This window comes from Peromyscus californicus, unplaced genomic scaffold (assembly GCF_007827085.1).
Source record: "Peromyscus californicus insignis strain IS unplaced genomic scaffold, ASM782708v3 Scaffold_5__1_contigs__length_169319896, whole genome shotgun sequence".
Taxonomy (NCBI): Eukaryota; Metazoa; Chordata; class Mammalia; order Rodentia; family Cricetidae; genus Peromyscus; species Peromyscus californicus.
In genome coordinates, this window is record NW_026294573.1 from 6,475,130 (window position 1) to 6,502,957 (window position 27,828).

At 48.8% G+C, this 27,828-nt stretch overlaps 1 protein-coding gene and 1 pseudogene across 1 annotated transcript; both read right to left on the reverse strand.

Annotated features, from left to right (window-relative positions):
* Nucleotides 1–5,604: 5,604 nt before the first annotated feature.
* Slc2a7 (solute carrier family 2 member 7) lies at nucleotides 5,605–27,349 on the reverse strand. Its single transcript, XM_052717707.1, has 12 exons — nucleotides 27,299–27,349; nucleotides 26,742–26,840; nucleotides 22,134–22,294; nucleotides 19,576–19,700; nucleotides 18,748–18,900; nucleotides 18,076–18,201; nucleotides 17,652–17,842; nucleotides 14,103–14,213; nucleotides 9,876–9,977; nucleotides 8,387–8,462; nucleotides 6,701–6,828; nucleotides 5,605–5,823 (listed from the first exon to the last, which is right to left on the reverse strand). The coding sequence occupies exons 1-12, from the start codon at nucleotides 27,347–27,349 to the stop codon at nucleotides 5,605–5,607; spliced, it is 1,542 nt and encodes a 513-aa protein (XP_052573667.1).
* Nucleotides 16,517–17,218, reverse strand: LOC128096089 (rab-like protein 2A; annotated as a pseudogene).
* Nucleotides 27,350–27,828: the final 479 nt, after the last annotated feature.

Genomic DNA, 27,828 nt, shown 5'->3' on the forward strand with positions numbered 1-27,828 from the left:
GGCCATCGGCCCACTGCCTGTTCAGCTGCCTTCGAAGAAAAGGGCACTGTACCTTTTTCGAATTGCGAAGGCCACTTCAGGGATGGTGCCATATTGTCCTGGCCTCAGAAGATGCCTTTTGATAAAGCCATAACCACACTTGTTTTGGCAAGAATTGGTAGTCCTTTGTTTCATGTCCTGTCTGTCCTGTTTGTCAGCAGTTGATTTGAGGATACTTCGTTGTCCAGTGGCTAATTTTTGCCACAATGAAAGTTAACTCCATATGCAGTTTCTTCAATGCCCATATTTTCTCTGAAGTAGATTGGTACTGCCAGGAGTCGACATGTCTCATAGTCATAACAAAAAAGAAAAATTTTCTAAGTTATTAAAACACTTTAAATGCCATATTCTGTAGATCTCTGAAGGGTTTGAAGATGACCTGTCTATCTAAAATATATCTGCTCAATTTTGAAAACATACCTAATATGACTACAAGTTCTATTATAATGTTTAACTACTAACTTTCATCTCTTTATATATATTATTGGTAATAATAATATTCAAGGATCAGAAAATTGCATTACATTGTTAAATGAACGGTATAAGTACAATTAGAAATATACATATAACATTTTCTAACAATATCAATTTCAATATATATAATTTGTACACTCCAATCCAATGTAAAGTATTTAAAACTAGTAATTGTCTTTCTTTTTCTTTTTTTTTTAAAAACAAGAACCTTAAATCTAATCTCCTTTGCTTAGCTCTTTTCCTAACCCTTGACAACAACTTGTAACCAAGCCCCCTAAACAATGAAAATTATCCCAGACCCAAAACCCATTAAAAGACCAAAAAATCACCCTCCCCACACCACCTCTTTGGGAATGTGGGCGTCGTATTCTTAAAATTGCTTCCTTCTGGGTATGGGCGAAGCTTGCTAATAGTTCTGATCCCTGGGCAACTTTATTAACATACAAATAAAATCACATTTCAGTACAAATAAAATATCACCATAGCCCATAGTCCCTGGCTTTTATTATTTATTATCTTTTATTTAAAAATACTTTATTACATTTTGGTGTGTGTGTGTGTGTTGGCGCATGTATGAGGATGTGCTTCGGTGTGAGTGTGGAGGTCAGAGGACAAGTTTTGGGAGCCAGTTCTTCCCATTCACCATGTGGATATTGGTGGGGATGTGGGGGTGGTGTGGTGGGGGAGTGGGGGAGGCTTGAACTAAGGCAGTCAGGCTTGGTAGCTGGAGGCTTTACCCACTGAGCCACACCCCCAGCCCGTGCCTGGCTGTTTATATAGGAACTGGGGACAGAACTCAGGTTCTCATGGCAAGCGCTTTGTTGACTGAGTCCCGTCCCCAGGCCCTGAAAGGGGAAGTCCACCGGAAGGAGACTGGCGCTTTTTGGTTTGAGGATGGAAACTAGGGATGGAAACAAGTGAGAAAAGGGAATGAGAACGGGGTCCAGGACCCCCACCTATTCTGCTGTTCCCACTGTGGCTGATGGTGTGGGACATGTCCCTCCGAGACAGAAGGGCTGAGGCCTCTTTTATGCAGAGTCACGAGTCAGTCCACTCACCAGTGCGCAGGTGTAAATGGTCACATTGCCAGTGAGAAGAATTGCAGTCAAACGCCAAAGAATGCGGTTGACTGTGAGGACGCCATTGATCAGCAGGTCCCAGGGCACAGCTGAGGACGGGACCCCAGGCACTGGTGGTGACAGAGGTGGTGGAATCTCTCTGGATGTCAAACACAAACTGAATGACAATGAGGAACGTGTGTTTTGAGACAGTCTTGCTATGCTGCTCAGGCCAGCCTTGAACTCCTGATCCTGCTGCCTCTGCCTCCTGAGTGCTGGGATAATGGGTATGCATCGCTGGGTGGCAGTGGGGAGTCTGTCTCAGAGACACAGTGAGATTTCTGGAAGGGAAAGGTGCAAAAATGGCAAGGCAAGACAGTGCCAAGGTTCCTCCACCTTGTGTTCTTGCTGAGGCCAATTCAGGTTTAACTAGAACAGCGGTTCTCAACCTTCCTAACGCTGCCACCCTTTCATACAGTTCCTCATGTTGTGGTGACCCCCAACCATAAAATTATTTTCATTGCTACTTCATAACCATAATTTTGCTACTGTTATAAATCAGATGTAAATATCTGGAGATCATAGCACCAGGAAAGGACACTAATAAGGGGGTTTGGGGCACCACCCAAAGAGCATTTTACCAAATGGAACTGCCCTGCAACGATCCTGATGTGGAACACACTAAACACCCACTGGCCAACACACTGTCATGCAGACTGGTGTTGGGAGTGACCCGCCCATCACTAACTAACTCTGCAGTGAGAGCCTCTCTGGAGGACTCGGGGCCTCACACAGACCCAGGGCTATCATGCATCCTCGGCAGTTAGCTACCAGACCCCAGACCTCGCTGACACTGAAGCCAGCCCCGACTCCCAGCCCCTCACCCTTCTTGACCCCCAGGAGATCTGCAGGCCTCAGGGAGGCCCAGGCTGTGGGTCCCCTGACCTGTGGACGCTCTGTACCCACAGTCACATCTCTGGTAGACCCTGGGCTTGGGCAGAAGGACAGAGAGCCTGAGTTCCGGAGCAAAGCGCAAAGACCTGGGCTTCACCTCCAAAGGAGATGCGGATGGTGACCCAGCTTAGCCCCCAACCTCAGGACAGCATGCTGTTGCGTGAGGAAAGGTTGCAGTTATTAGAACATGGAGCCAGCGGACCCCAGAATGAAACCCCCGAGTGACACTTAGGGACACCTGCTAGAAGTGCTTATGAGGCACCAAGCTAAGTACCATTAGAACCTTGACCTCAGAGGGTGCTTACAAGGCACTGAGCTAAGTACCATCGGAACCTTGACCTCAGAGTGGGCAGCACCTCTGGGGCAGGTGGTGGGAGGGTCAACTTTGTGGAGCAGCTTATCTCCTTCCACCTTAATGTGGCTTCGGGGACCAAACTCAGGTTGTCAGACTTGCATGGCAAGTGCTGTTACCAGCCGAGTCACCTTGATGGCCTCGATAATGAACGTTTCTGTCACCCCAAAAGGTCCCCTGGGAACTACACACCTGTTTTCTGTCAGCACAGATTATCTTACATGTTTGGGAACTTTATATAATTGAAATAATATAGTATATATAATTAGTTTACTTCAATTTTAGTTTTGAGTGGCCCTGAGCTTAGAGATCCACTTGCCTCTGCCTCCAGAGTGCTGGGATCAAAGGCGTGTGACACCCTCCCGACTTATTTTTCTTTGAGACAGGGTTTCTCTGTGCAGCTGTCCTGGCTGGTCTCCTGCCTCTGCCTGGGTGCTGAGATTGAAGGTGTGTGCCACCACCACCCAGCATTTTTCTTTTTAACAGCTTCTTTCTGTGCAGCCCTGGCTAGCCTGGAACTCACTCTGCAGCCCAGTCTGGACCATCTCAAAAAAGCAATAGAAAAGTTTTAATCTATGTATGTGATCCAGCTTGAGTTGATGTGAACATGTGATATGAGGATAGATAAAAATGTTCGTCTTCTGCTGGACACTGTGGTACACGTCTTTAATCCCAGCACTTGAGAGGCAGAGGCAGGTGAATCTCTATGACTTCGAGTCCAGCCTGGTCTACAGAGTGAGTTCCAGGCCAGCCAGAGCTACACAGTGAGACCCTGAAAAAAAAAGTTCATCTTCTGGGCCATTGAGATGGCTCAGCAGATAGACGGGCTTGCTGTGAAGGACTGGGAAACTGAGTTCAATTCTCAAAACCCACCTTAAGGTGGAAGGAGAGAACTGACCCACAAAAGTGTTCTTTGACCTCCACACACACTCCCACCCCACTCATAATAAATCAACAGAATTTTAAAATTTTTAAAAGTTCTTAATTTTTTTGCAACTTGATATAATTGTCCCAGGACATTGTTGGGGAGTCTAGTCTTCTGTCATTCATGGCTCTCAGAATTTAGTTGTTTACATGTGTTTGGGCTCACCTTGTTCTTAAGGAGGACATCAGCTGGTCTACTATGGGGAGAGCATCTCCTTGGACTGATGGTTTTTTAAAATTGGCTGTGTGTGTCTCTCTGTGCATGATTGTGTCTGTGCAGTGTGTGTGTGTGTGTGTGTGTGTGTGTGTGTGTGTGTGTGTGTGTGTGTGGTGTCTTGTGGGAGGGATGCTGGAGAGATGGCTCATCAGTGAGGAACAGAAATTGTTATTTGTTCCCAGCACCCATGTTGGGCAGTCTACCACCACCTGTAGCTCCTGCTCCAGGGGGATCTGATGCCCTCTTCCGGCCCCTGCAGACTTGTGGGTACACACACACACACACACACACACACACACACACACACACACACAGACACACACAGAATAAACATTGGCTGTAGGTGTTGCTCTGTTGCCCAGCTGCCACTAATACTGACTAGGATAGTTATGTGACCTCCAGTCACAGATGGGACAGGGAGCCACCACGTGGGGAAGGTGGTGACATCTATAATCTTGACTTTTAGTTCCTTTCATTTACTAACCAAACACTGGAATTCAGATCTCTACATCAATCATTGGGTTTTTAAATGTGTGTGTGTGGTTTACGTGGGGGCAAGTGGACCTGCATTGTGTGTGCACACATGTGGAAGCAGAGGATTTCCTCCATTTGTGTGTGCACACATGTGGAAGCAAAGGATGACCTCCATTTGTGTGTGCACACATGTGGAAGCCAGAGGATGACCTCAGATGTCATTTTTCCTCAGACATGGTCCACCTTGTTTTTGGAGACAGGGTCTACCACTGGGACCCCGGGCTCCCCGATTAGGCTAGGCTGGCTGACCGTGAGCTTCCGGAGCCGTCTCTGCTTTCCCAGTGCTGAGGTTACAAGCACATACCACACAGGACCGTTTATGCAGGTGTAGCATGCCCAGGCTTGTATGGCATTCACTTAGCTGATTGGGCATCTCCCACCCCTCCATAGCACATTGAATATTATGGTTTGGATGAGTGTCCCCAAAAGTTTAAGTGTTGAAAGCTGGGTCTTCGGCCCATGGCACTGGCTGCTGGAAGGTGGCAGAACTCTTGAGAGGTGGATCCAGTAGGGGGGGTCTCTAGATTATTGTGGAGTGTTCTGGAGGAGACTTTGCATCTCTCCACTTCCTGGATCATGATGTAAGTAGTCTGCTCTACCACTCCCTTTCACCATGGTGGGTCATATTTGACAGAGGCCTAAAGACGTGGGTCTGCCCAGTCTTGGACTGGAACCTGAGGAACAGGAGCCCAAATCATCTTTTTTCTTCTTCTTTTTATCACCTAGTTAGTTGCTTCAGTTATTTTGTTATAGTAACATGAAGCTAAGACTCTCCTGAACTTGTAAAGCTTTAGCTTAAAAAATGCATGCATACCTCATGTAAGTTTTGGAATTAATATAGAATCAGAGAATCAGGTCCTATCCATCTACATCGTCCCTCTCATAGTTAGGAAGCTAACCACTTGTCAAGAAAATCAGTGCTGTGTTTTCCAAAGTCTTCCAGTTGCCATGGGGACACCAAAGTCTCAGAGCTGTTACCCTCTCTGAAGGCTTGGTCCCCAAGTGTCCTTCTCAAAGAAGGAAGCCCGAGTACATGGGGGTCCACAGAGTCATCAAAAGGATGTTTGCTTGCCAGGCAGAGAAGGTGTGTGAGGCTCGGCCATCGTTCTATCTTTCTCTTCTGGAAACTCCACTCCATTTCTCTTGGCAAAAGCGCAGTTTATCTCCACAAATGTCTTGCCCTTGGTTTCAGGAATTACCACGTAGATGTAAGCAGCAGTGAGGACGCAGAGAGCAGAGAAGATGAGGAAACTGTAAGGCCCGATGGCCACCTAGAGCAGAGGGGACAAGGGGCGGAGAGACGCTTCAGACGACATACTCGGTGCCTCTGTGAGTCGTTTTATTCCACTCCCAGAGGAAAAGGACAGCAGGAAAACTGGGCCCATCCCTAGCCTCCAAAAGGCAGCTTTAGTGTTTGGCTCACAGGGACATCATAGGCTCTGGGTCCTTCCCACACTGGAAGTCTGGGGTCTGGCTGACTCAGAGGAGGGAGGTGGCAGGGGTGTGCTCCTCTTTGGGCACTATCATTTTTGATCTTTAACAAAGAGCCGATTCCAACAACTCAGAGGTGCAACCCCCTGTATAAGCAGGGCATGGCATACTAAAGAATTTCAAATTGGGTGCCATGGCATGTGCTTTTATCCCAGCACTATGGATGCTGAGGCAGGAGGGTTAAGAGTTCCAGGTTGGGGATACCGTGCAGTGGGAGGGCATTGCCTATCGTGCATGTTAGGTTCTGGGTGGGATGGCCAGCACAGGAAATAAATAAATAAAAAGAACTGGACCGAAGCAAGCCTCACATGGAGCACCTAAGAGCTGCTTTGGTAGCTTTGAGTTGGTAGATGTGGGGGGCATTATTGCTGTGTTTTGAGATAAGAGTTCATGTATCCCAGGTTGGCCTCAAACTCTCTGTGTAGCTAAGGATGGTCCTGAACATATGATCCTCCTGTCTCCACCTTCCAAGTGCTGGTTTTACAGGCCTGTACCACCATACACAGTTTATGCTGTGCTGGGGATCGAACCCAAGCCTTCGTGCATGCTAGGCAGAAACTGAACTACATCCCTAGCCTCAGGAGGTGTTCTTCCTAAAGGAGGGACTTACCTTGAGGTGAGGCAGGGTGGCCAAGGATGGCACAAAGGGTCACTCACCTGGATGGATGGGAATGCCAAGCCTACGATGAAGTTGGTGAGCCAGTGCACAGCTCCATCTACCGTGAGTGCAGCTGTCCGAGAGGACTGCAGGACAATCTCTGTCCTCACCACGGAGGGGACAGGACCTGGGAGGACGGGAGGTTCAGAGGGTCCTGAAGGCTGCTCGGACCTCACTTCGAACTTCAGACCCTTAGAGCACCTTATGTCCCTGTGTGGACCACCCCTGCCAGGACTGGGGGCTGAAAAGAAACTCCATCTTTCCCCCCAGACTGCAGCAGAGGCCTGGAGAGCCAGGAGTGGTAGCTGGCACTGTTTCTTCAACTGGATGCCAGCGAAGGTTTGTAGCAGTCCACCGGGTGGAAAGCTTCTCAGGGTCCTCACAGTGCAAATCCTCTCCAGCCCTGCTCTAAATAGGCCCAGTTTTGCAGTTCTTGCTTGTCAGGGGCTTGCTGTGCCCTGCGGTGAACTTCTGGCTTGCACATTGCTGTCCCCTGTAATGAGCATGGCGATCTAGGGCCTTCTCTCCACCCCTTTCTTGAGTCCAGAGCTCTCCTCAGCTGCCTCATTATTTCCCCATAAGGAGTCTTGTCTAAGTGCTCTATAGCTATGTTTCCCTAGTTGCTACCTCCATGGGGGAAAAATATTTTTTAGGGTTCAGTGTGTAAAGGTGTTAGCTGCCAAGCCTGAGGACCTGAGTTGACCCTGAGACTCACAGAGTGAAGAAGAGAACCAGTTCCACAAGCTGTCCTCTGACCCCTACATACGCAGTGTATGTAGTGTATGCAAGCACAGAGACATACGAATATTAAATAAAACGTAAAAAAAAGATAAATTGGGTTGGGCAGTGTTGGTGCCCACCTTTAATCCCAGCAATTGGGAGGTAGAGGCAGGTGGATCTCTGTGAGTTTGGGTCCAGCCTGGTCTACAGAGCAAGTTCCAGGACAGCCAGGGCTACCCAGAGAAACCCTGTTTTGAAAAACAACAACAACAACAAAAAAAAAAAAAAAAGAAAAGAAAGAAAGAAGATGATTAAATAAATAAATTTATGTTTTAGACAGGAGCTCATTTTCAGGCTGGTTTTCAATTCACCTTGTAGCTGAGGATTGTGTAGTCCTGGCTGGCCTGGAACTCATAATGTATGCACGATGCATACATCAATAAAATAGGTAATACATTTTAAAAAATTGAGTGGGTCTGGAGCTGGGCAGAGTAACACACAATTGTAATCCTAGCACTTGGGGGCTGAGGCAGGAGGGCCGTGAGTTCAAAGCCAGCTTAGGATACACAGTACAAGTCTGACTTAAAAAATCAAAACAGTTTGGGTGGTGGTGGTGCACGCCCTTAATCCCAGCACTTGTGAGACAGAGCCAGGCAGATCTCTGTGAGTTTGAGTCCAGCCTGGTCTACAGAGTGAGTTCTGGGACAACCAGGGCTACACAGAGAAACTCTGTCTCAAAAAACCAAAACAAACAAACAAACAAAAAACCAAACAACTTAAAAACAAAACAAAACAGAAAAAATGGACATTGGAGCTGTGTAGGTCAGAGGATGAGCAGTTTGAAGGGTGGTGGTGGGAGAGAGGTGGATGGACGGACAGCCACCCATTCCCCAAGCACTCATAGCACCAGATGTGAGTCAGGCTCTAGAGACTGGTATAGGTAAAGCAGGTGTGCAAGAACTCACTGGGCCCGATGGAATGTCCCACGATGTAGGCGAAGACGCAGACGATGCCGAGGTAAGACAGCTCAGGAACTGTGCTCTGTGGGAGAAGCAGCGCTGTGGGGCCCAAGCCAAGAGCCTCATGGGAAGCTGAGTCCACCTGTGGGTTCCACCCTCCCACTGCAGGAGCTCTGAGCCCCACAGAGGCTGCAAGGATCGGGACGGAGACAGAACATTCCCGTTCATCAAGGCTTCCACAACCTTACCTGACGGTGGTGGGGCTGGACAGAGCTGCTTTTCCCTCATGCTGGAGTCAGACTGCTTCGCATTCACAAATTGACTGCGTTTTATCTTCATGTGACCCTCTCTGAGTGTGGATACTATTATTTCTATCCCACAAACGTGGACTCAGAGCCCACTGATCCCTGAACACAGACCAGGAAGACCTCAGCCCCTCAGGGGCAGAGTAACGGAGGGGCACAATCTTGAGGTCGCTGGGTGGGAATTTCAACTCATTTGACAAGTGTCTAGAGAAAAATCCTTCTAGGGACCTTTAGGGCAAGGGAGCCCCAGACCACTTCCCTGCTCTCAATGGCTGATTCAAAACCAGGTTAACAGGCATAAACCGAACGGTATGGCAGGCTCCCAGCTAAGTGGCCAGCTAGCCATTGAGAATCAGGATGGATTCTGCAAGGGAGCCGTTGATGGCATGGTAGGATGCCATGAAGGGTCAGAGGATGGACAGCCACCAGGGCTTCTGACAGAGGGACATGATCTTTTCCCTTCTATTACTTCCTCCTGGTTTATGTATCGAGTCCTGGCCAGCCAGGCCAACATAAGTCCCCAAGTATGTATGTGTGTATGTATATTTTCTTAATGGTTTTTCAAGACAGAGTTTCTCTGTGTAGCTCCGGCTGTCCTGGAACTCACTTTGTAGACCAGGCTGGCCTTGAACTCACAGAGATCTGCTTGTCTCTGCCTCGTGAGTGCTGGGAGACTGCCACCACTGCCCAGCGTCCCCAAGTATTTTGTAGGACCTACTGTAACTGCTTCCTTTCCAGGTTCATCCAGATCTAGTGTTCAAGATATTTTGAACACTGAGGCTTAGCGCTCTTGACATCTGTCAGGATTTCAAGAGGGGATCTGGGCCCAGCTGTCTCCATTGCAGGGGAGTGTCTCAAGACTACATTTACAAATCAGAGTCCAGGGGCCCGAGAGATGGCTCCGTGGTTAAGAGCATTTGTTGCTCTTCTAGCGAACTCCAGTTCAGTTCCTAGCTTCTATATCAAGTGGTTCACAACTGTCTGTTATTGCAGCGACACACTGGGTTACAGCCTAGATTTGAGGGCCCAGTGGAGCAAAATCACTCCCGAACAAACACTGGGAATGGGTTTTATGAAGCAGTTGGCCATGGAAGGAGGCAGCGGGAAAGGACTGAGATCCAGCCATGCAATGGGGACCTCGAGCTCCCCATGGCAACCCCCCATCCACAGGGCAGGACATGAGAACAGACCTGAAGGAGGAGGGCCACAGTCAGCACCAGGCAGGCAGAGCCACAGATGCCATAGCCAGACAGCAGGAGAATCCGCCGCCCCAGACGCTCCACGATGACTGCCTGCAGGGGAGTGGATGAGGAGGAGGCTCTAAGTACTGAGGGTTGACCCTGAACCTCCACCCTCTCCTGCTTGGCTCTCCTTGTTCACCCCTGCTACACCAGGTGACCTACTTGGTTTAAGTTACACATTGGGATTCCCCACTACTGTCTTCGTCATTTACAGACCCCTGGATTATCTACTCCCTATAATAACCACATTAAATTTTTTATGTGGGTGTGTGTGCTTCCTTGACTTGTAATGTACTCTATGTGCATGCAGTACCCTCGGAGGACAGAAGAGGGAGTTGGATTTCCTGGAACTAAGGCTACCGTGGGTTGTGAGCTATGGGTGCAAGAACAGTGGATGCTTTTAACTGCTGAGCCATCTCTCCAGGCCAGTAACAATGTTTCCCAGTCTCCGCATGAGATGCGTTGACACAAGCTAGAGTCACAGGGGAAGAGGGAGCCTCAGTTGAGAAAATGCTTTCATAAGATAGAGCTGTAGGCAAGCCTGTAGGGCATTTTCTTAATTAGTGACTGGTGTCCAGTCCATTGTGGGTGGGGCCATCCCGGGGCTAATGGTCCTGGTGTTACAAGAAAATGGGCAGAGTGAGCCATGATGAGCAAGCCAGGATGCAGCATCCCTCTGTGGCCTCTGCATCAGTTCCTGCCTCCAGGTTCCTGCCCTGCTTGAGTTCCTGCCCTGAGTACTTTTGATGATGAACTGTTATGTGGAACTGTGAGGGAGACAAACCCTTTCCTCCCCAAGTTGCTTTTGGTCATGGTGTTCCATCACAGCAATAGTAACCTAAGACAAGACACCAACACATTGTTTTTTGTGATACCATTATGCACCCCTAGAAACATTTTGGTTTCTCTCTATCCTCCTCAGCCAGCCAGCTCAACCAGGACCTTGCAGTTACACAAGTTGATTCCAGTTCCCGCAATGGGCCTGCAGACAAGTGTTCTAGTTAAGGTTGTTCTAGCTGAGCCTGCTCTACAGGCTTGCCTACAGCCCAGTCCCATTTTCTCAATTGAGTATCCCTCCTCTCTGATGACATTAGTCTGTGTCAAGTTGACATAAAACTCGCCAGCACAACTGACTCCTTGTCAACTTGACACACAAACACATCACTGTTAAGCTCTTGTGGGCTGCAAGAATGTATTATAGAGATTCAGCTGTGTATTAAAGCTATACTTTGACCTACCAAGGTTCCATTAAATGGGAAGCCATTTATCACGGACTGTTTGGTGTTATACAACCTTAATATTTAGCTGCGCCTTGCTATGAATTTCTTGTGGATTCATATATCACTAGACCATTTGGCGAACAGTTCAGCTCCTCAGACCTGCTGAACCTCTAGGTAACTAACTCCCCCGCTGAGTCTAGGAGACAAGCAGGCTGTAGATGCATAGCTTTGCTTCTTGTGCAAATGAAGCGCAGACCATCCCCTTCTCTCTGGCTAGGGGCATGGCAGAGAGATTGACTGAGGGCAATAGGGCTTTTTGCATAACCAGGTGCAGTAAGGACTGCGGAATCCCAGAGGCGACACAGAACCCAGTGGCCAGAGAGAAGAGAGGAAGACAGAGGTTCCGTGGAGGGTAAAGCAGATCTGTGGTAGAATTTATCAGGGCCAGGGCTAAGGAGCCAGGAAGGATAGATGGAGGATGAAGGGACAGAGGACATAGAATTTTGTCATAGAGGAATAAAGTAAACAGACAAAGAGCATGGTGTATGTAGATTCCTTTCCCTCAGATAACCCCCACCAGACTTAGCATCTTCCCCAGGACTCTGGGAGGAATTGTCTCAGGGCTGGCCTTGGGAAAATTCAATTATCTTTATTAAGCCACAACTCTTCCTTTCTCACTCATCCCCAAGATGGCACAGTGATAAAGACATCTCATTATAAAACATTTCACAGCCTGAAAAGCCCCCATCTTATAAACTCAAACACTTTAAAATTCCCTTTAAAAATATCCAGTCTCAGCTGGACATGCACACCTTTAATCCCAGCACTTGGGAGGCAGAAGCAGGTGGATCTCTGTGAGTTCGAGGCCAGCCTTGTCTACAGAGCAAATTGCAGGACAGCCTGGACTACACAGAGGAACCCTGTCTCGAAAAACAAAACACAAACAAACAAATATCCATTTTCTTTTGAAACACAAAGTCTCTGTAAAACTCCAAAATGTCTTTTTTAGAGGTTTAAAGTCTCTCAACTGTGGGATATGGTAAAATTTAAAAAAAATTAAATATTTTCTTACTTCAAAAAGGAAGAACCGGCCGGGCGGTGGTGGCGCACGCCCTTAATCCCAGCACTTGGGAGGCAGAGCCAGGTGGATCTCTGTGAGTTCGAGGCCAGCCTGGTCTCCAAAGCGAGTTCCAGGAAAGGCGCAAAGCTACACAGAGAAACCCTGTCTCGAAAAACCAAAAAAAAAAAAAAAAAAAAAAGGAAGAACCAGGTCATAGTCACAGTCTGCACAAAGAACACCCAAACTCCAACATTGTAAATAACTAAATGTCTAATGTCTGAGATTCATTCATGACCTTCTGGCTCCTCCAAAGGGCTTGGGTCACTTCCCTGTCTCAGTTCTCTGCAGCACACACAGCCTGTCTTCTCAGCCTGGGCAGGCCCCACTCCACAGCTGCACTGTCCTTGGTGGTCACCCCACGGTACTGGCATCTCCAAAATGCTGGGGTCCCCTGCTGTAGCTGGACTGTGCCTTCACCACCAGCCTCTCCTGGGCTCTCCTCATGGTGCCAAGCCTCAGCTTCTCCCCAGGCCTCCAACTGCTACCCAGGCTGCACCTTCACCACTGGCCTCTCCTGGCCTCTCACAGTGCCAAGCCTCAGCTGCTCTCCATGACCCCTTCATACCTCCAAAACCAGTACCACCGGGTGAGTCTTACCGTACCAGCTTCAGCTGCCAGCAGAGGGTACAACCTCGGCCACCTCTGGAACACAACTGTGTGCTGACCCTGAGGATACACTTCCTGAAAGATTTTCACCTCACTGATGCTTGTCTCTTCTTAATCACCGCTGATTCTTCAGCCCCAGCGAACCAGAACCACAGAAGATCAACTCAAAGTAGCAAACAGCCCTTCAAGTGACTCTCAAGCTTCCCTCTGGAAATTCACAAGCCAGGCCTCCATCATCTGCACTGCTCTAACATTCTTATCTTCCAAGTTCCCACACAGCTTTGAACACTCAATGGCCTTTCTAGCCCAAAGTCCTTCCACAATCCTCCCCAAAACAATGTGGTCAGGTCTGTCACAGCAATACCTCATGATCCTGGTACCAAAGTCTGTGTTAGTCAGGGTTCTCTAGAGGAACTGAGCTTACAGAATGAATATATATATATATATGGGGATTTGTTAGAATGGCTCACAGGCTATGGTCCAGCTAGTCCAACAATGGTTGTCTACCAACAGAAGGGCAGTAGCTGCTCAGTCCACAAGGCTGGATGTCTCAGCTGGTCTTTAGTAGATGCTGGAATCCAAAGAAAGTAGGCTCTAATGTCAGTGAAGGAATGAACTTGCCGGTGAGAGCAAACAGGCAGAGCAAAAGCGTCCTTCTTCCAGGTCCTTTACATAGGCCGCCAGCAGAGGCGTGGCCCAGATTAGAGGCAGATCTTCCCAATTCAAAAGATCTGGATTAAAAGTGGGTTTTCCTACTTCAAATGATTTATCTAAGAAAAAAAAAAATCCCTTACACGTGTGCCCAGCTGCTTGGGTTTTAGTTAATTCCAGAGGTAGTCAAGTTGACAACAAGAATTGCCATCATAGCTGGTTTGGGAGCATTTGTTTGTTTTTGAGTCTCATGTTGCCCAGACTGGTACTGAACTCACTATATCATCAAGGATGACTTTGAACTTCTGATCCTCCAGCCTTCACTTCCCAAGTGTTGAGATTATAAAAGTGAGCCATTATGTGTAGTTTGACCCCAGTGTTGGGGACTGAACCAGGAACTTGTGCATGCTAGGCAACACTCTACCAACTGAGCTATACCCCAACCCTTGACCAAGGTTACTCAACTAGTGCCCCAGGACTAGGGTCACCTGCACTCTGGCCTGAGGGGCTTCTGTATTCCAGTCAGGGGGTTGTTTGGGGAACCTGCAGTGAGAGAGAGGCTGCTCCCCAATAACTCACCGAGACGACAGTCATCACCAAGTTGATCACACCAGAGCCCACTATCACGTACTGGGACTGGGTGGGGTCCACACCAGCCGAGGTGTAGATGATATCCGCATAGTAGTTGACCTAGAGCACAGATAGAGCTGTGAGCAGAGGGCTGAGACATGTCACTGGATCCCTACTCTCACTTTGAACAACGCACAGTTTGGGGAGCCTGGACTGGGAAGCCTGGGTTAGGATGGAGGCAGAAGGTGGTGGTGAAGCTAGGCACCTGCTAGATCTGACTCTGCCCTGAGTTCTAGGCTCTGCTGACTCTGAGTCTTGGCTTCTGGGCCTGTAAAATGGGAGCATCTTACCTATGTGCATTTACACCCTGCAAACTCAGGGGCCAGCCCTGGCCCGTCCCAGGACAGTCCCCACTAGGTGGCTCCCAAGATCACTTGCTAAACAATTCAACACTGGAAGGGCAGGTGTCGCCTCTTCCTGTTACTTCTCTTAGCCACAAACAGGGTCACCTTTCCTTTCTCCAAGGGCTCCAGATGTTTGGGATTCTCTAGCTATTTGCCCATCTGCAGACAGAGCGGAAACAGCCGCCACAGAACATGACATCATATTTCCACAGCAAGTGAGTCTACCAGGGCCTCCTGACCCAGGGTGGACCAATCGATGGCCCTTCCCTGGAGCCTGCGACTGGGACCAGAGGTCAGGTCAGACACTTCTCCGCAGGTCTCTTAAGGAGAGTAAATAACTAAAGGCAATGGATTTTCTTTTGGGGATTAAGAAACAAAGAAAAAAAGTATATAGTAAGAAAAATGCAAAGGGTGGGCAGAGGCAGAGAGTGTCTGAGCTGCTGCTTTGCCCTAGATATCCTGTCCCAGCTTCCCAGGACCACAAATGTGGCCGACCTTCCTTAGTCAGACACCAGTTTCTGTAAATAAGGCCTGGTTTTGCTTTTTCTCTTTCCAGTGGGTTCTCTCTCTCTCTCCTCTCTTTTTCTCTTTTTAAAGATGTACTTATTCTATCTTATGTTCGTGGGTGTTTAGCCTGAATGTATATGTCTGTGTACTATGTGCATGTGGTGCCCACAGCTTCCAGAAGAGGGTGTTGTGTCCCCTGGAACTAGAGTTACAGATGGTTGTGAGTAACCATGTGGGTACTGGGAATGGAACCCAGATCCTGGGCAGGAGCAACCAGTGTTAACTGATGAGCTATCTACATCTATATATCTGTCTGTCTGTCTTCTTTCCTTCCTTTCACTGATGAACTGTCTACATCTATCTGTTTATCCATCTTTCTTTTGTTTTTGTTTATGAGATTTAATCTTGACTGTACAAAAGGAACCAATACAAACAAAATAATGAAGACAAGGCAAATGATGCTCCAGACATCAGAAAAGCAGACTGGCGGCAGGAAGCAGGGGAGGTCTTCCTCTGCCGTTTTCTGCCAAGTACAGAAGATGCAGGTTTCAGTCACTCTAGAGAGGTGGAGGAACGCTTTCTGCCAAGATGGAGGCTTCAAAAGAAGCTGTTGTTCACATGGGGAATAGTGATGTGTGTGTGTGACCAGATGTCCTGTTGTTCTTGTGCTCTCATCCCGACCTAGAACTCCTCAAACAGCACATACACACACACACACACACACACACACACACACACACACACACACACACAATAACCCTGGAATCAACAGCTGTCTCTCACACACACAAAACAAACAAACAAACAAACAAACAAACAAACAAACAAAAAACCTGGAATCAACAGTTGTCTGTCAAAAATATTGTTGAAAAAGTTGGTTGGAGACTCAGAGGGTACAGGGACAGAGGCGTCACAGATTCCGCAGGACACAGCGTAGTTAGGGGTCAGCAGTCCTTCTGTCAGCAGGAGTCCAAGGCAGAGTCCCTGAGGTCACTTTGGGGTCGACAACAGACGTTAAATGTCTAGTAAGAAGGCGTGAGCACGCTCACTGAGCCCACACTACCAGGCAGCTGGTGGGCTGGGGAAATGTGACGGACGTGGATCCTCATCCTGCTGCAGGAGGCCGGTGGGTATCACGCCTGTCTAGTGTGTTTGTGGTGACCTCATCACAGAGCACAGAACAGTGAGTTTGCAGGAAGCTGAGCAGGGGTAGCCTGGAGAGGTCCTCCAGATGTAGAGCATTCCAAATGGCTTCCTAATACCCAACTCAGCCATATGTGGATGTCCTCTGATTAAGAAGGAGACAGGGCCAGGCAGTGGTGGCACACACCTTTAATCCCAGCATTTGGGAGGCAGAGGTAGGCACGTCTCTGTGAGTTCGAGGCCAGCCTGGTCTACAGAGCAAGTTCCAGGACAGTCAGAGAAACCTTGTCTCAAAAACAAAACAAAACAAAAAGATAAAAAGAGATGTGCTCTTGATAACCCCGCTCTGCCTTGGCCTGCTGTACCCTCTTATTTCTGCTCCAACTTGACGTTCTTAAGCTCCTGTATTACCCCATCCAGGAAGTCCTGGGAACTTTCCTTGTAAGCCACAGCTAATCAAATTGCAACATTGAAGAGCTTCACAACATTAGTACCATCGGCAGCTGAGGCAGAGTACAGGGGCAAGGAGAACTTCTGGGCAAAACTGAAGTTCTTTTGAACAATCTATATGTCTGCATCGATTATTATTGGCCACCAGGGTGCTGGGGCTCTCTGTCCTGAACTCCTGAAGTTCTGCATACCAGGTACTCAGGTACTCAGAGGTGATTTTCCTCTAGACATCAAACACCATGATGCAGGCTTGAGCCTGTCGTCGGAGGAGGCAGGCATGCTCTGGAATTGCTCCTGGTCTGCTGCATCCCAGAAGTCCGCAAGGATTGCCTTGCGTCTCTGTGGTCATGCGCTTATCCGGAGTCAAAGCACATGTGGACAGTTGCTGTGGCTGAAATCCATCCATGAGAAACATCTACATGAGTTTGAGGGTGCCCATGGCATTGTCCCCAGCAGATGATTGTCACGTTATCGTGAGCATCATATTTCTCTTGGTCCAGCTCATAATGCTGGGGTTCTGTCCCCTGCCATTGGCTGTAGACAAGAGCTGGCCTTGGGGTCTTTTCGCTGTCTCCTTACAGGCCACTGGGCTCTGGTTGCAGCTTGGCCGTGTGTCTCCATCTTTATTGCATATATTTATTCTCTCCCCATCCCCCCCTGTGTGTGTGTGTGCGTGTGTGCGTGTGTGCGTGTGTGTGTGTGTGTGTGTGTGTGTGTGTGTGTGTGTGTGTGTGTGTATGTGCGTGTGCCTCATTCCATGGTGTGGGTCCCAGGGATCAAACTCAGGTTGTCAGGCTTGGGGGCCAGCGCCTTAATACTGAGCCATCTTTCAGGCCTGGGTCCTATTTCTTGCAAAGGAAACACCCAGAGTAATAACATGCGCTGTGCTACCTGAACCCCTCCACCCAGCACCAGCTTTGCAGCTCATCCCTCCTGGAGGCCAGACTGAGCTTCACAGGAATCAAAATGCAAAATGCTACTCTTGAGCCTTCTGTGCATTCATGAAAAAAGACCCAAGGGGACCGAAAATCTGGGGAGAGGTGGCACCGCGCACCGCGTTGATCCCAGACAGCTGCTGACCCGCCATGAGCACGATGATAGAGATCAGCTGCCAGCGCAAGGGCCGAAAGGTGAGGAGGTTGAGTACCGACAGGCGACCCTCCTCTCGCTCCTTGCGCTCCTCCTCGCGCATTTCTTCCATCTCGGCCTCCACGTCGTAGTTGCAACCTCGCAGCCTCCTTAGAGCTGCAGAGCAGAGAGGTGGCATGCCACACTCACCCTCTGCTTCTGCTGTATCTCAGCCAGGCCCTTCTCCAGAACCCAGGCCTCACCCCAATCACACTGTCCACCCAGCGCAGGCTCTCTGTTCTCAACCCCTGTGACCCTGACCCCGATCGCGATCTCACCAGATGGCACTTGCCCGATCCATGCCGTTTTGTACATTGGGGGCTGTGGGTGAGCAGCCTGTGTCCCAGTACCTTGTCTTGCCGTTTTCTCGTCCCCTTTCTCAATCAGGGTGTAACGGGGGCTCTCGGGGAAGAAGGGCAGCGAGAGAAGCTGAATCAGCGCAGGGACCCCCGTGAGAGCCAAGAGGATCGGCCAGCCTGGACAGGACAAACGTGACAGCTGGAGACTTGAATCTGCCACAAGGGGCACACAGGGGCACAGGGATTTCCCCCTCCTTCTTCGCCCCGCCCCCTTGCCCAACCAGGTGATAAGCAAGGGTGATGGGCACCTAGTCCTTGCCAAACTGTGGCTGCCCACAAAGGGCATCCATGTTAAAAGAGAGGAGAGGGCTTGATGGGTAAGAACACTACTCCCTAGCACCTACCTAAAAAGCTGTGTTTGTCTGTGTGTGCCCATGACCCCAGCATTCCGGCGGGCGGTTAGGGGTGGGTGCGAGAGCAGTGGCGGCAGATCCAGGGAGCTCATTGGCTGGGCAGCCTAGCCTCACTTATATCTGAGTTTTCTCCCATCTCTAGGACTCAGCAACCCCACCCTAGGCAAAGTCTTATACCCACAAGCTGACCTAAAGGTCACCAAAACACCTTCCTGTTTGGACCACTGGTAAGTTTGGGCTCAGCTGAGCCTCAGCCTCACCACTCATGCTGACAGTTTGCCTCTCCCACCCCATCCACACATGTGGTTACCTGTGGCATTGCCCAGGATGGATTGCAGACTGAATATCTGTGCCAGGAGGACTCCGATGATGACAAATACCTCCGTCATTGTCCCTAACGTCCCCCTCAGGTTCTTGGGAGCCAGTTCTCCCAGGTACATGGGGAGAACACTGTAGGAGATGCCTGAGTCAGACAAAATGGGAATCAAAGTCAAGAGCAGTCCCCAGGCTCTCAGAACCCAGTGCCTAAGGTTGACTCAACCCATCTCTTAATCCTTGAGTCTCACTGGGACAGGAAGAGGATGATGCTGATTGTTTAGTTTGAACCTGCAGCCACAGCTCTCCCAAACCTCCCCTTTCAGCCCTGCTAGAGTGTGAAAATTGTCTGCCAAGAAATTCCTTTTCTGTAAAGTCTGGCATTTAGACAAAAGCTAGCAACCCTCAGGAGCTTGAGAAAATAGTGGCTCTTCCATTAACTATGCCTGTGGTGCCTATTAGCACATCAAGGTCTATGCCAGCCTCTAGGTTCCATCAATCCTCACTCACAAGTACCTGTTACAGACTTCAAAGCCCTCCACCCCCCCCCCCCCCCCCCCCCCCCCCCCCCCCCCCCCCCCCCCCCGCTCACAGGCTCCCCTCCCCTCAGGCCAGGTACCTATTCCCTTAAAACCCTAGAAATGTCTCACTCCCACCGGACCCACCACCACCTGGAAAACGGAAGAAACTCAGAGAGGAAAAAGGCAGATGGCTTGACCCTTGTGTCTAGCCTTGGCCCTGGTGCTGGGCACCCCTGTCTCAGAGCTGCCCCTCACCAGTGCACACCAGACCAACCTGGGTCTTCAGTGGCCACTCTGGGTACCTGCACAGATCCCCACCAGCACTCGAGACAAGATGATCAGCTCAAAAGCCCGGGCCACTTTACTGACTCCCATCAGGATGGCAGGGGTGATGGCGAAGATATTGTTGATCAGCAATGTTCCTTTTCTGCAAGACAGCAGGGCCCAGAGGACGGGGTGCCCAGAACAGGCTTTTTCACACCAAACCTAATATTCCAGACTGTTCCCTGCAAAGGAGCTACACTATGCCTGAGAAGGGCTGGTGGGTGGGGCTGTGTCCTGGAGTGTCCCCCAGGGTCATGCATGGGCAGCAATCCTCACTCCTCAGGGGCTTCAGATGACTCGGGTAAACTCCTGATAGGACTAGAGCTCTTGTAACACATAACGCGCCATACAAATACAACAGAAAGCCCAAGGTGACCAAGAATGGGAAAGCAGTAAGGAAACTGTCTGTCAAAGTTCCAGGAAGGGGAGGGCTTGCTAGTGGGATGGTGGAGGGGGCGGTGCCCTCCAAACACTGTAGCTTCCGGTGGCTGGGGGTAAGCCCCACTGGTGATGTCTAGACCAGACTTGATGCTGGTCAGGGATGTTGACCAGGTAGATTCGCATAACAGATGTGGTGCAGAATGGGACTGGATGACCTCTACAATGAAACCCATGGTCTGTGAAGGGGAGAGGGAGGTCTGCACAGCAGCACTGATCCGGTTGCCCTCCCGGCCCCAGAAGCTACCTTTTGTTGTTTGCTTGTTTTAGTTTGTTGAAATAGGGCCTCATGTGTCCCCAGCCGGCCTTAGATTTGCTTTGTGGCTGGTGCTCCTGCCTCCACCCGCAGAGGGCTAGACTACAGCTGTGTTCTCCCACACCCACTCCAGGGGACTAGATCACAGCTGTGTTCTCCCACACCCACTCCAGGGGTTAGATCACAGCTGTGTTCTCCCACACCCACCCCAGGGGTTAGATTACAGATGTGTTCTCCCACACCCACTCCAGGGGTTAGATCACAGCTGTGTTCTCCCACACCCACCCCAGGGGTTAGATTACAGATGTGTTCTCCCACACCCACTCCAGGGGTTAGATCACAGCTGTGTTCTCCCACACCCACCCCAGGGGTTAGATTACAGATGTGTTCTCCCACACCCACTCCAGGGGTTAGATCACAGCTGTGTTCTCCCACACCCATTCTAGGGGTTAGATCACAGCTGTGTTCTCCCACACCCCAGCTGCAGACTGCTGCAGGTGAAGCCAGGTCCTTAGGAAAATGGCCTCTGCTAGGCACCACTCAGATGTGCCACTTTTCCCCTGGAGCCCCTGAAGACCCAGGAGGATAAACAGCACATACAGTCCCATCTATAGTCCTGATACCCTCTTACCCTCCCTGATCCCCAAGAAGTCTACTGGCCTCAGGGGGGCTCAGGCTGGTGGGAGCCAACTAGGCAGCTGACACCAGATCCTCTCCCGACTCCTCATTTGCAGTGAGTCTAGGGAGACAGTCTTTAAGAGGCTGGCTGTGGCAGCGCTCACCTTTAATCCTAGCACCTGGAAGGCAGAGGCAGGTGGATCTCTGTGAGTGACAGGTCAGCCCAGTCTACAGAGCCAGACACTATCTCAAAAAAAAAAAAAAAAAAAAAAGTTCTTTAAGCTTCCCCTACAACCAAAGTTTCATAACCAAGGAGGAGGAGGAAGGATCGCCTGGGTTTCTAGAACAGTCTAATCGATGTTTGCAATGTGATAAGTGTACATAGGCTGACCTGCAGCATAATTAGAATCTATTGAGTTCTTTCTTCACTCAACTGCACAAGAAAGGGCAAGTTCACTGTCCACCAAGTATTACAAGGAGAGGAGGCCTCTGGGTCCAGTTTTCATAAGTAGACAATTTCCAACTGATAATATTTTCTTTAACACATGAAAAGTAAACTGCCGTATTTTTAGAGTTATTTTTTCATTATAGGTTCTCCACTCCCCATCCTCACACAGCCTACCTTAGTGTGACAAGTTCAAGTGAGCACAGGGACCTTGACCTGTACAGCCCTCCTTATCTTCAGCATGCCTCTGCAACATGGGCCTGTGAGTAGTCAAGCAAAGTACACAGACTGGGCTTCACCTCCAGCAGAGATATGAGACCAAGGCACGTGTGGTGTCTCACTCAGCCCAGCTCCCAACTTCAGGACAGCTGCTGAGCCCATGTGAAGAGTGCTGCTGGGACCGGAAGCCATCTGACCCCAGAATGAACCTCCTTGAGCAGCATTTCTGAACATCTGCCACAAGTGCTTACGAGGCACCAAGCTAAGTACCATTAGAACCTTTGACCTCAGAGGGTGCTTACAAGGCATTAAGTTAAGTACCATCGGAACCTTGACCTCAGAGGGGGCAGCACCTCTGGGGTAGGTGGTGGAAGAATACTTCTCCTGTGCAGCTGCCCAGGAAAGATCCCAAAGAGCCTTGATGTCTGTGGCAATGTGGAAGCTTGCTTTCAGATCTGATTTCAGGGTGGTCTCAGCTTCCCACCAGGAGCTCAATCACCAGGAGAGCCTGTGGCTTGCTGTGATGAATTTCAAGTTTGGGAATGACATCTACTATTTACCTGCCCCACTTGTTGACCATTAGGCCAACAATCAAGGACCCGAACACGCCTCCCAGAGGGAACATGGAGACAGTGCAAGACCACAGGAGCAACAGGGAATTCTCGTCCATGAATCTTCCATGCCGTTCAAAGTACGTGTCATTGTAAAACGATTTGAAGACCTGGAAGACAGGGCCCCACATTGCTCAAGATACTACCACAGCTCACAGAAATGGTGACGTAAGTGTTCTTAGCTGCAACTGTCGTCTCATAGAGGGCTGTTCCTGCCAGTACCCGCAGGACACTATTGACCCTAGTGGCGCTCTGTTGGTATCTGAGAGAAAAGTAATACTCTGAGTGAAGGGAAAGACATGGGAAGCCAGAATGAGCAAAAATTGTTAAAAATTCACTTTCATAGCCTTATTCTGCCAGAGGCAATGTAGGAAAGACTCAGACTAACTGGGTGACTTTGGGCAGCGAGTCAGTCTCCATAGTCTTAATCTCCTCACCAGTTACACAAAGCATCTTCTGTCTGAGAGAGACAGGCTTCTACAGCCACGACAAAACACCTGAAGCAGCCTGGGGACAGAAGGTTTATTTCATCTTCCAGCTCTCAGGTCATACTCCATCACTAAGGGAAGTCAGGGCAGGAACCTGGAGGCAGGAGCTGTGAGCTCACTGGCTTGCTTCCCCACGGCCTTCTCAGCCTGCTTTCTTATACAGCCCTGGACCACCTGCCCAGGGATAACACCACCCACAGAGAGCTGTGTTGTCTCACATCACTCATCAATCAAGAAAATGCTTGGCCAATCTAGAGGGAGTATTTTCTCAAGTTAGGTTCCCTCTTCCAAAATGACTCTAGCTTGTGTCTAGTTGATATAAAACTAGCTGGCACATTAATTATAACAGCGATAGTACTTGGCCTGTGTCATCCTTAGAAGAGATGGTCCAGGGCTGGGCATGCAGTTCAGATGGTAGAACACTTGCCCAGTGTAAATGAAGCCCTGGGTTCCATCTCCAACCCCGAATAAGATCAGCTATGGTGGTGCACACCTGTAATCTCAGCATTTGGGGGAAGTAGAGGCAGGAGGATCAGAACTTCAAGGTCAGCTTCAGCTACATATAGACTTTGAGGTCAATCTCAACTACCAAAATTCTGCCTTACAAAGTGGAGTGGGGGCGGTGGTGGTGCACACCTTTAATCCCAGCACTTGAAAGACAGCGGCAGGTGGATCTCTGTGAGTTCAAGGCCAGCCTGGTCTACAAAGTGAGTTCCAGGACAGTTAGGACTGTTACACAAGAAAACCCGTCTCAAAAAATTAAAAACAAAACAAACAAACAAACAAACAAACAAACAAAACAAAACAAAAAAAGTGGGGTGGAGAGGGAAGGCTGGAGCTGCTCTTGCAGAGGACTGGAGTTTGGTTCCCAGCACCCATGTCAGGTGGCTCACAACCACCTGCCTTAGTGGTACTTGTAGCCACTATTGGGGTGCATACACAGAGATAAAAAAGGATCCCACACTGGGGATGTAGCTCAGTGGTAGAGCCCTTGTCTGTCCTTCCAGGCCCTGGGTTTAATTCTTTACACCACAGAAACAAACAAACCAATAAACCACAGCGCTGGGTAAAGTGCTTTCTGCTGCCTGGGGCCTAGCCTGCTGCCTGGGGGCTAGCCTCCAGCAGTGCAGGGCTGGAAAGAAATGCAGGGATTCTGGAGTACGACTTTTTTATCTGAAGGGAAAGACACTCACCCACTCTCTTGATGGTTCTTTTTTCTGTAATCTTTCTTCTGTATTCTCCATTCTCCATTCTTACCTCTCTCCAGAAACATCCCTTTGGTCTCTCTTGATGTTTTCCTTCTAACTCACTTTATTTTCTCACTTACAGCTTATGTACCCCCCCCTCGCGCGCAAAATATTTCAAGCAATATAAAAATTACAATGCAGTTACATTCATTTTTCAAGTGAATGATTACAATGAATACAAGTAAAAAACAGCATGTTTTCCATATCCCTTACATGATTAAACATTTTATGTACTACAGATAAAAAACTAGTTGTCTGAAGAACCCACGTACATTCATACCCAAACAACTTCTAATAGATTAACAGGGTGTGAGCAAGCAAGGTATTTTTCTCAGCCAGTTCTTTTCTAGCAGGCTGCCTATTGCAATTACAAAGAAAGAATTAAACACTTTATTGCTTATCTTGAAAGGTGATCTTATAAGGAATCTTAAAGGAATCACAGACCTTTTATACATGAAAAACAGTCAGCTCTACTTTAAATCTTTAGGGTATATCAATAGTCTTTTATATCAGGAGACTGAGGGCAGAAATGGGTACAAGGAATTAATCATCATCTTTGGTCACTAACCAATACTAGCAAGGAAAGTATATCAGCTAGTAATATTTGGACTGCTTTGTCCTTTTGTCCTTTGATCCTAACCTAATGAAATTATAAATCAACTATGTGTCCTTGTAAACTTTAGATTGTTTTCTGGGGTTTTTCATTTCAAAGCTATTATCAAAACATCTCAATCTAACCTGATGTTATTTTAAGGCTTTGATTCAGCTCTGATGCACACTGAAACCTGTGAGTGTATCTTTCAACATCAAGATTTAAAGAATTTAAGCCAGCCTGGCTCCTAGGACTCAATTGTTTTCCTTAATCATTTCTTTTGTTCTGTTTTCTTTTTTTGTTTTGTTTTCCTTAGTCACTAACCTGAACTGTGATCCCTGCAGCTCCTGAGGTGGAACTCCTAGGTCCTAGCTGTGTGATGCTTCCTTGTGTTTATTTTCAATCATCAAAACTCTATTTAAACTAACATCAGTATTATCAATTAGACAATACAGCTTAGGAAGAAATCATCTTCATAATAGTCCACAAGTAAAAATGCTCAGTAGAACAGGATATTTCCGTGAGATAAACACACCGCATTACAGGCAGTGGGGATCTCCCCACACTCATTCACACTATGCCAGATACTGGAGAAGGATGGCAGCAGCAAACATGTAAAGGCACAGCAGAAGCCAAAGACATTCTAGAGTCTGTGGTCTCGGAGCCTTGCTTATCCGAGATTCACCCATCACGGATTCACTTCCTGGTGGGTTGACTCCCTGAAGTCAACTGCCATCTGCTGCTCCTCTGACATGGCCATTGGCAGTGGCTCATGACTCTAATCACAACACTGGAGAGGCGGAGGCAGGAGGATAGTTCAGGGCCAGCTTGATGTATATAATGTCTCAATAGACCTAGGACTGGGACCAGTGAGATGGCTCAGTGGTTACTGCCAAAGGTAATGACCTGAGTCAGGCCCTCAAGGTAGAAGCAGAGAGAGGATTCCTGTGAGTTGTCCTCTGACCTCATACACTCACTGTGGCAAGTACATGCTCCACACATACTCAGACACACTCAAGACAGAGTGAATAAATATAAACAAATGCAATTATACATGAATATATTTCTTCTTCTTCTTCTTTTTTTTTAAGACAGGGTCTCTCCATATAGTCCTGGCTGAACTGCAGCTTTTTATGTAGACCAGACTGGCCTTGAACTCACAAGACATCCTCCTGCCTCTGTCTCACCAGTGCTACAATTAAGGATGTTCACTATTATGCCTGGTGAAATAAAATATTTTAAAAAAACACCTGGCTGGGGATGTTGCTCTGTGGTAGAACATTTATACGCATGAGGCCCTGGGTTTGATTCTCAATATTGTAAAATGTAATACCACCCAAACCTTCATAAGACCAAAGATGCTCCATCAATGATAAGTTACTAATATATGTAAATATAAAATGTATATAAATACAATTCATATACATACATAGTCACATATGTATATATACCATGGATAACTATTTGCTTTCCCTCCTGCAAACAATAGCTGTAAGTTAATGACATTTATTTATTTATCTGTCTTTGATACAGGGTCTCACTGACCTGGGCTAGCCTCGAACTCTCAGTCCTCTTCTTCACTTCCTTAGCATCTGGGATGACAGATGAGCATCACTGTGCCTGTTTCCTAGTGACAGCGAATTTACATACATACCACCCAAGGTGCTTGTCCCTTTGCTCCTCAGGGACATCCTTTCTGCATCTGTCCTTGGGAGCCCTGCTTCATTGGTCTTCCTCTGTACCTCAAATCTCTTCTCAATATGCACATAGCTCCCACTATGTGAAAACCAAACTGGACCCCTCGTCATCCCCTACTAAACTTCCTTCTCGGACTCCCCCAAATAGCAAAGTTACTTCACAAGTATGTCCGCCCTGCCCGTGTTTCTGCACTACATCATCGGTCTCCTCCTGAACTTACTCCAGCCAGCCTTTATCTCTGTTGCTTCTCCTTGCCCCAACCGTAGTCCCTAAGTGCTAACAGACTCTCTGTCACCTACACATGGCCCTCCTAGCTGAGCAAAGTGGGGCCAAGCTCAAGGTGCTTATAGGCACAGAATCCAGGTCTCCTAGTACTCTTCTAGTGCCTAGAAAAGATGACATTGCTGGGGAAGTGCCTCTAGCTGCCCCTGGTCCCCAGAGGTGGACATCTAGGGGAGGCCTAGGAGAAGATGGAGGCGTTCGGAAGCAAAACAGCCGCTGACTTCTACCATGGGACCTGCCCTGTGCCCACCTTGTGAGGTGTGTTGATCACAGCGATGTTGTAGCCGTACTGGAAGACTGAGCCAAAGGATGCACTTAGGGTAGTCAGGACCAGCGTGGACTGCAGGCGCTGTGTGAGAGAGTTCCTTGAGGTCAGAGACTCTTGGAGGGTTGGTTCCTGGAGCTTCTAGGATTGGGGGTGGGGTGAGGGAGGGTAGGCCTCCACTTCCTCCTGAGATGGACAGGAAGGTCTGGCTGGGAGCAGGCTATAATCCTGGAAGGAGGAGGAGGGGGCTGTTTGGGAAGGTGAGCCAAGCTTGTGCTGTCCGAGGACTCCCTGTTTCCAGGCACACGCTTTTCCTGCCTTTCCTTAGGGGTGAAGGAGCAGGGTCTGGCCCCCACCAGGCTTCGCTGGAGCGTGCATGCTCTGAGCCCCGGGGTTTGGGTGTGGCAGTCTCCCTGCGACCTGGCCATCTCGGCAGGCACTCCCCCCAAGTCCTCCTTGATAGATGGATTCCAGGGCACTCATCTGCAGACAACCGTCTCCAGCTTGGTGGGAGAGAGGCGGTTTCCAAAATTGACACTTACCCCTTTCTTGTGTGGTGTGGGCAGAGGCGTCCCTGTCCCCTTGTTCTCCATCCTCATTCAAGTAGGCAAACAGGTACACTCTGCCTCTCAGATGCCACCTGGCCCTGCTCTGTACTGGCTGCCAGCTGGATCTGCTGAGTTTCCTCGAGGCTGGCTTAGTTAGTATACGATCCTCTTGCCCTCTGGACCTTAATGGCTTTCTGCAGGAGCCTTGACAGGTTGATAAGATATGTGTTGATGCTTTGCCAGTGGCATCCATGTGCAAAATGGGTTATATCTTTGCATCCTACAACTGCCAATCAGCAGCCCCCCAGTTCCCACAAGGAGGGAAAAGGTACTGGTTACTCCCCCAAAATGAGTTTTGGAAATCAAAGCAAGCTGCAGTTTCAACCCCAGTGGCTTCTGTGAGGCTGGATCGTCTTAGCCAGCAGTCTTGAAGCTCTTCTGGATGCAGAATTTTGGGGAGACTGTAATAGAGGCATTTTGAAATGCTGGATCACCTTGGCCGCCTGTCTTCACTAGTCTCTTTG

What these genes read in the sequence shown, in the direction of transcription:
- Slc2a7 (XM_052717707.1), bottom strand. Translation starts at nt 27,349, where the DNA reads ATGGAGAACAAGGGGACAGGGACGCCTCTGCCCACACCACACAAGAAA. An exon ending in AGCTGTCTGGGATCAACGCG is followed by an intron (nt 14,214 to 17,651) that starts GTGCGCGGTGCC and finishes TCTGTGCTCTAG; the next exon opens with GTCAACTACTATGCGGATAT. An exon ending in CTGTGGCCCTCCTCCTTCAG is followed by an intron (nt 8,463 to 9,875) that starts GTCTGTTCTCAT and finishes CTTCTCCCACAG; the next exon opens with AGCACAGTTCCTGAGCTGTC.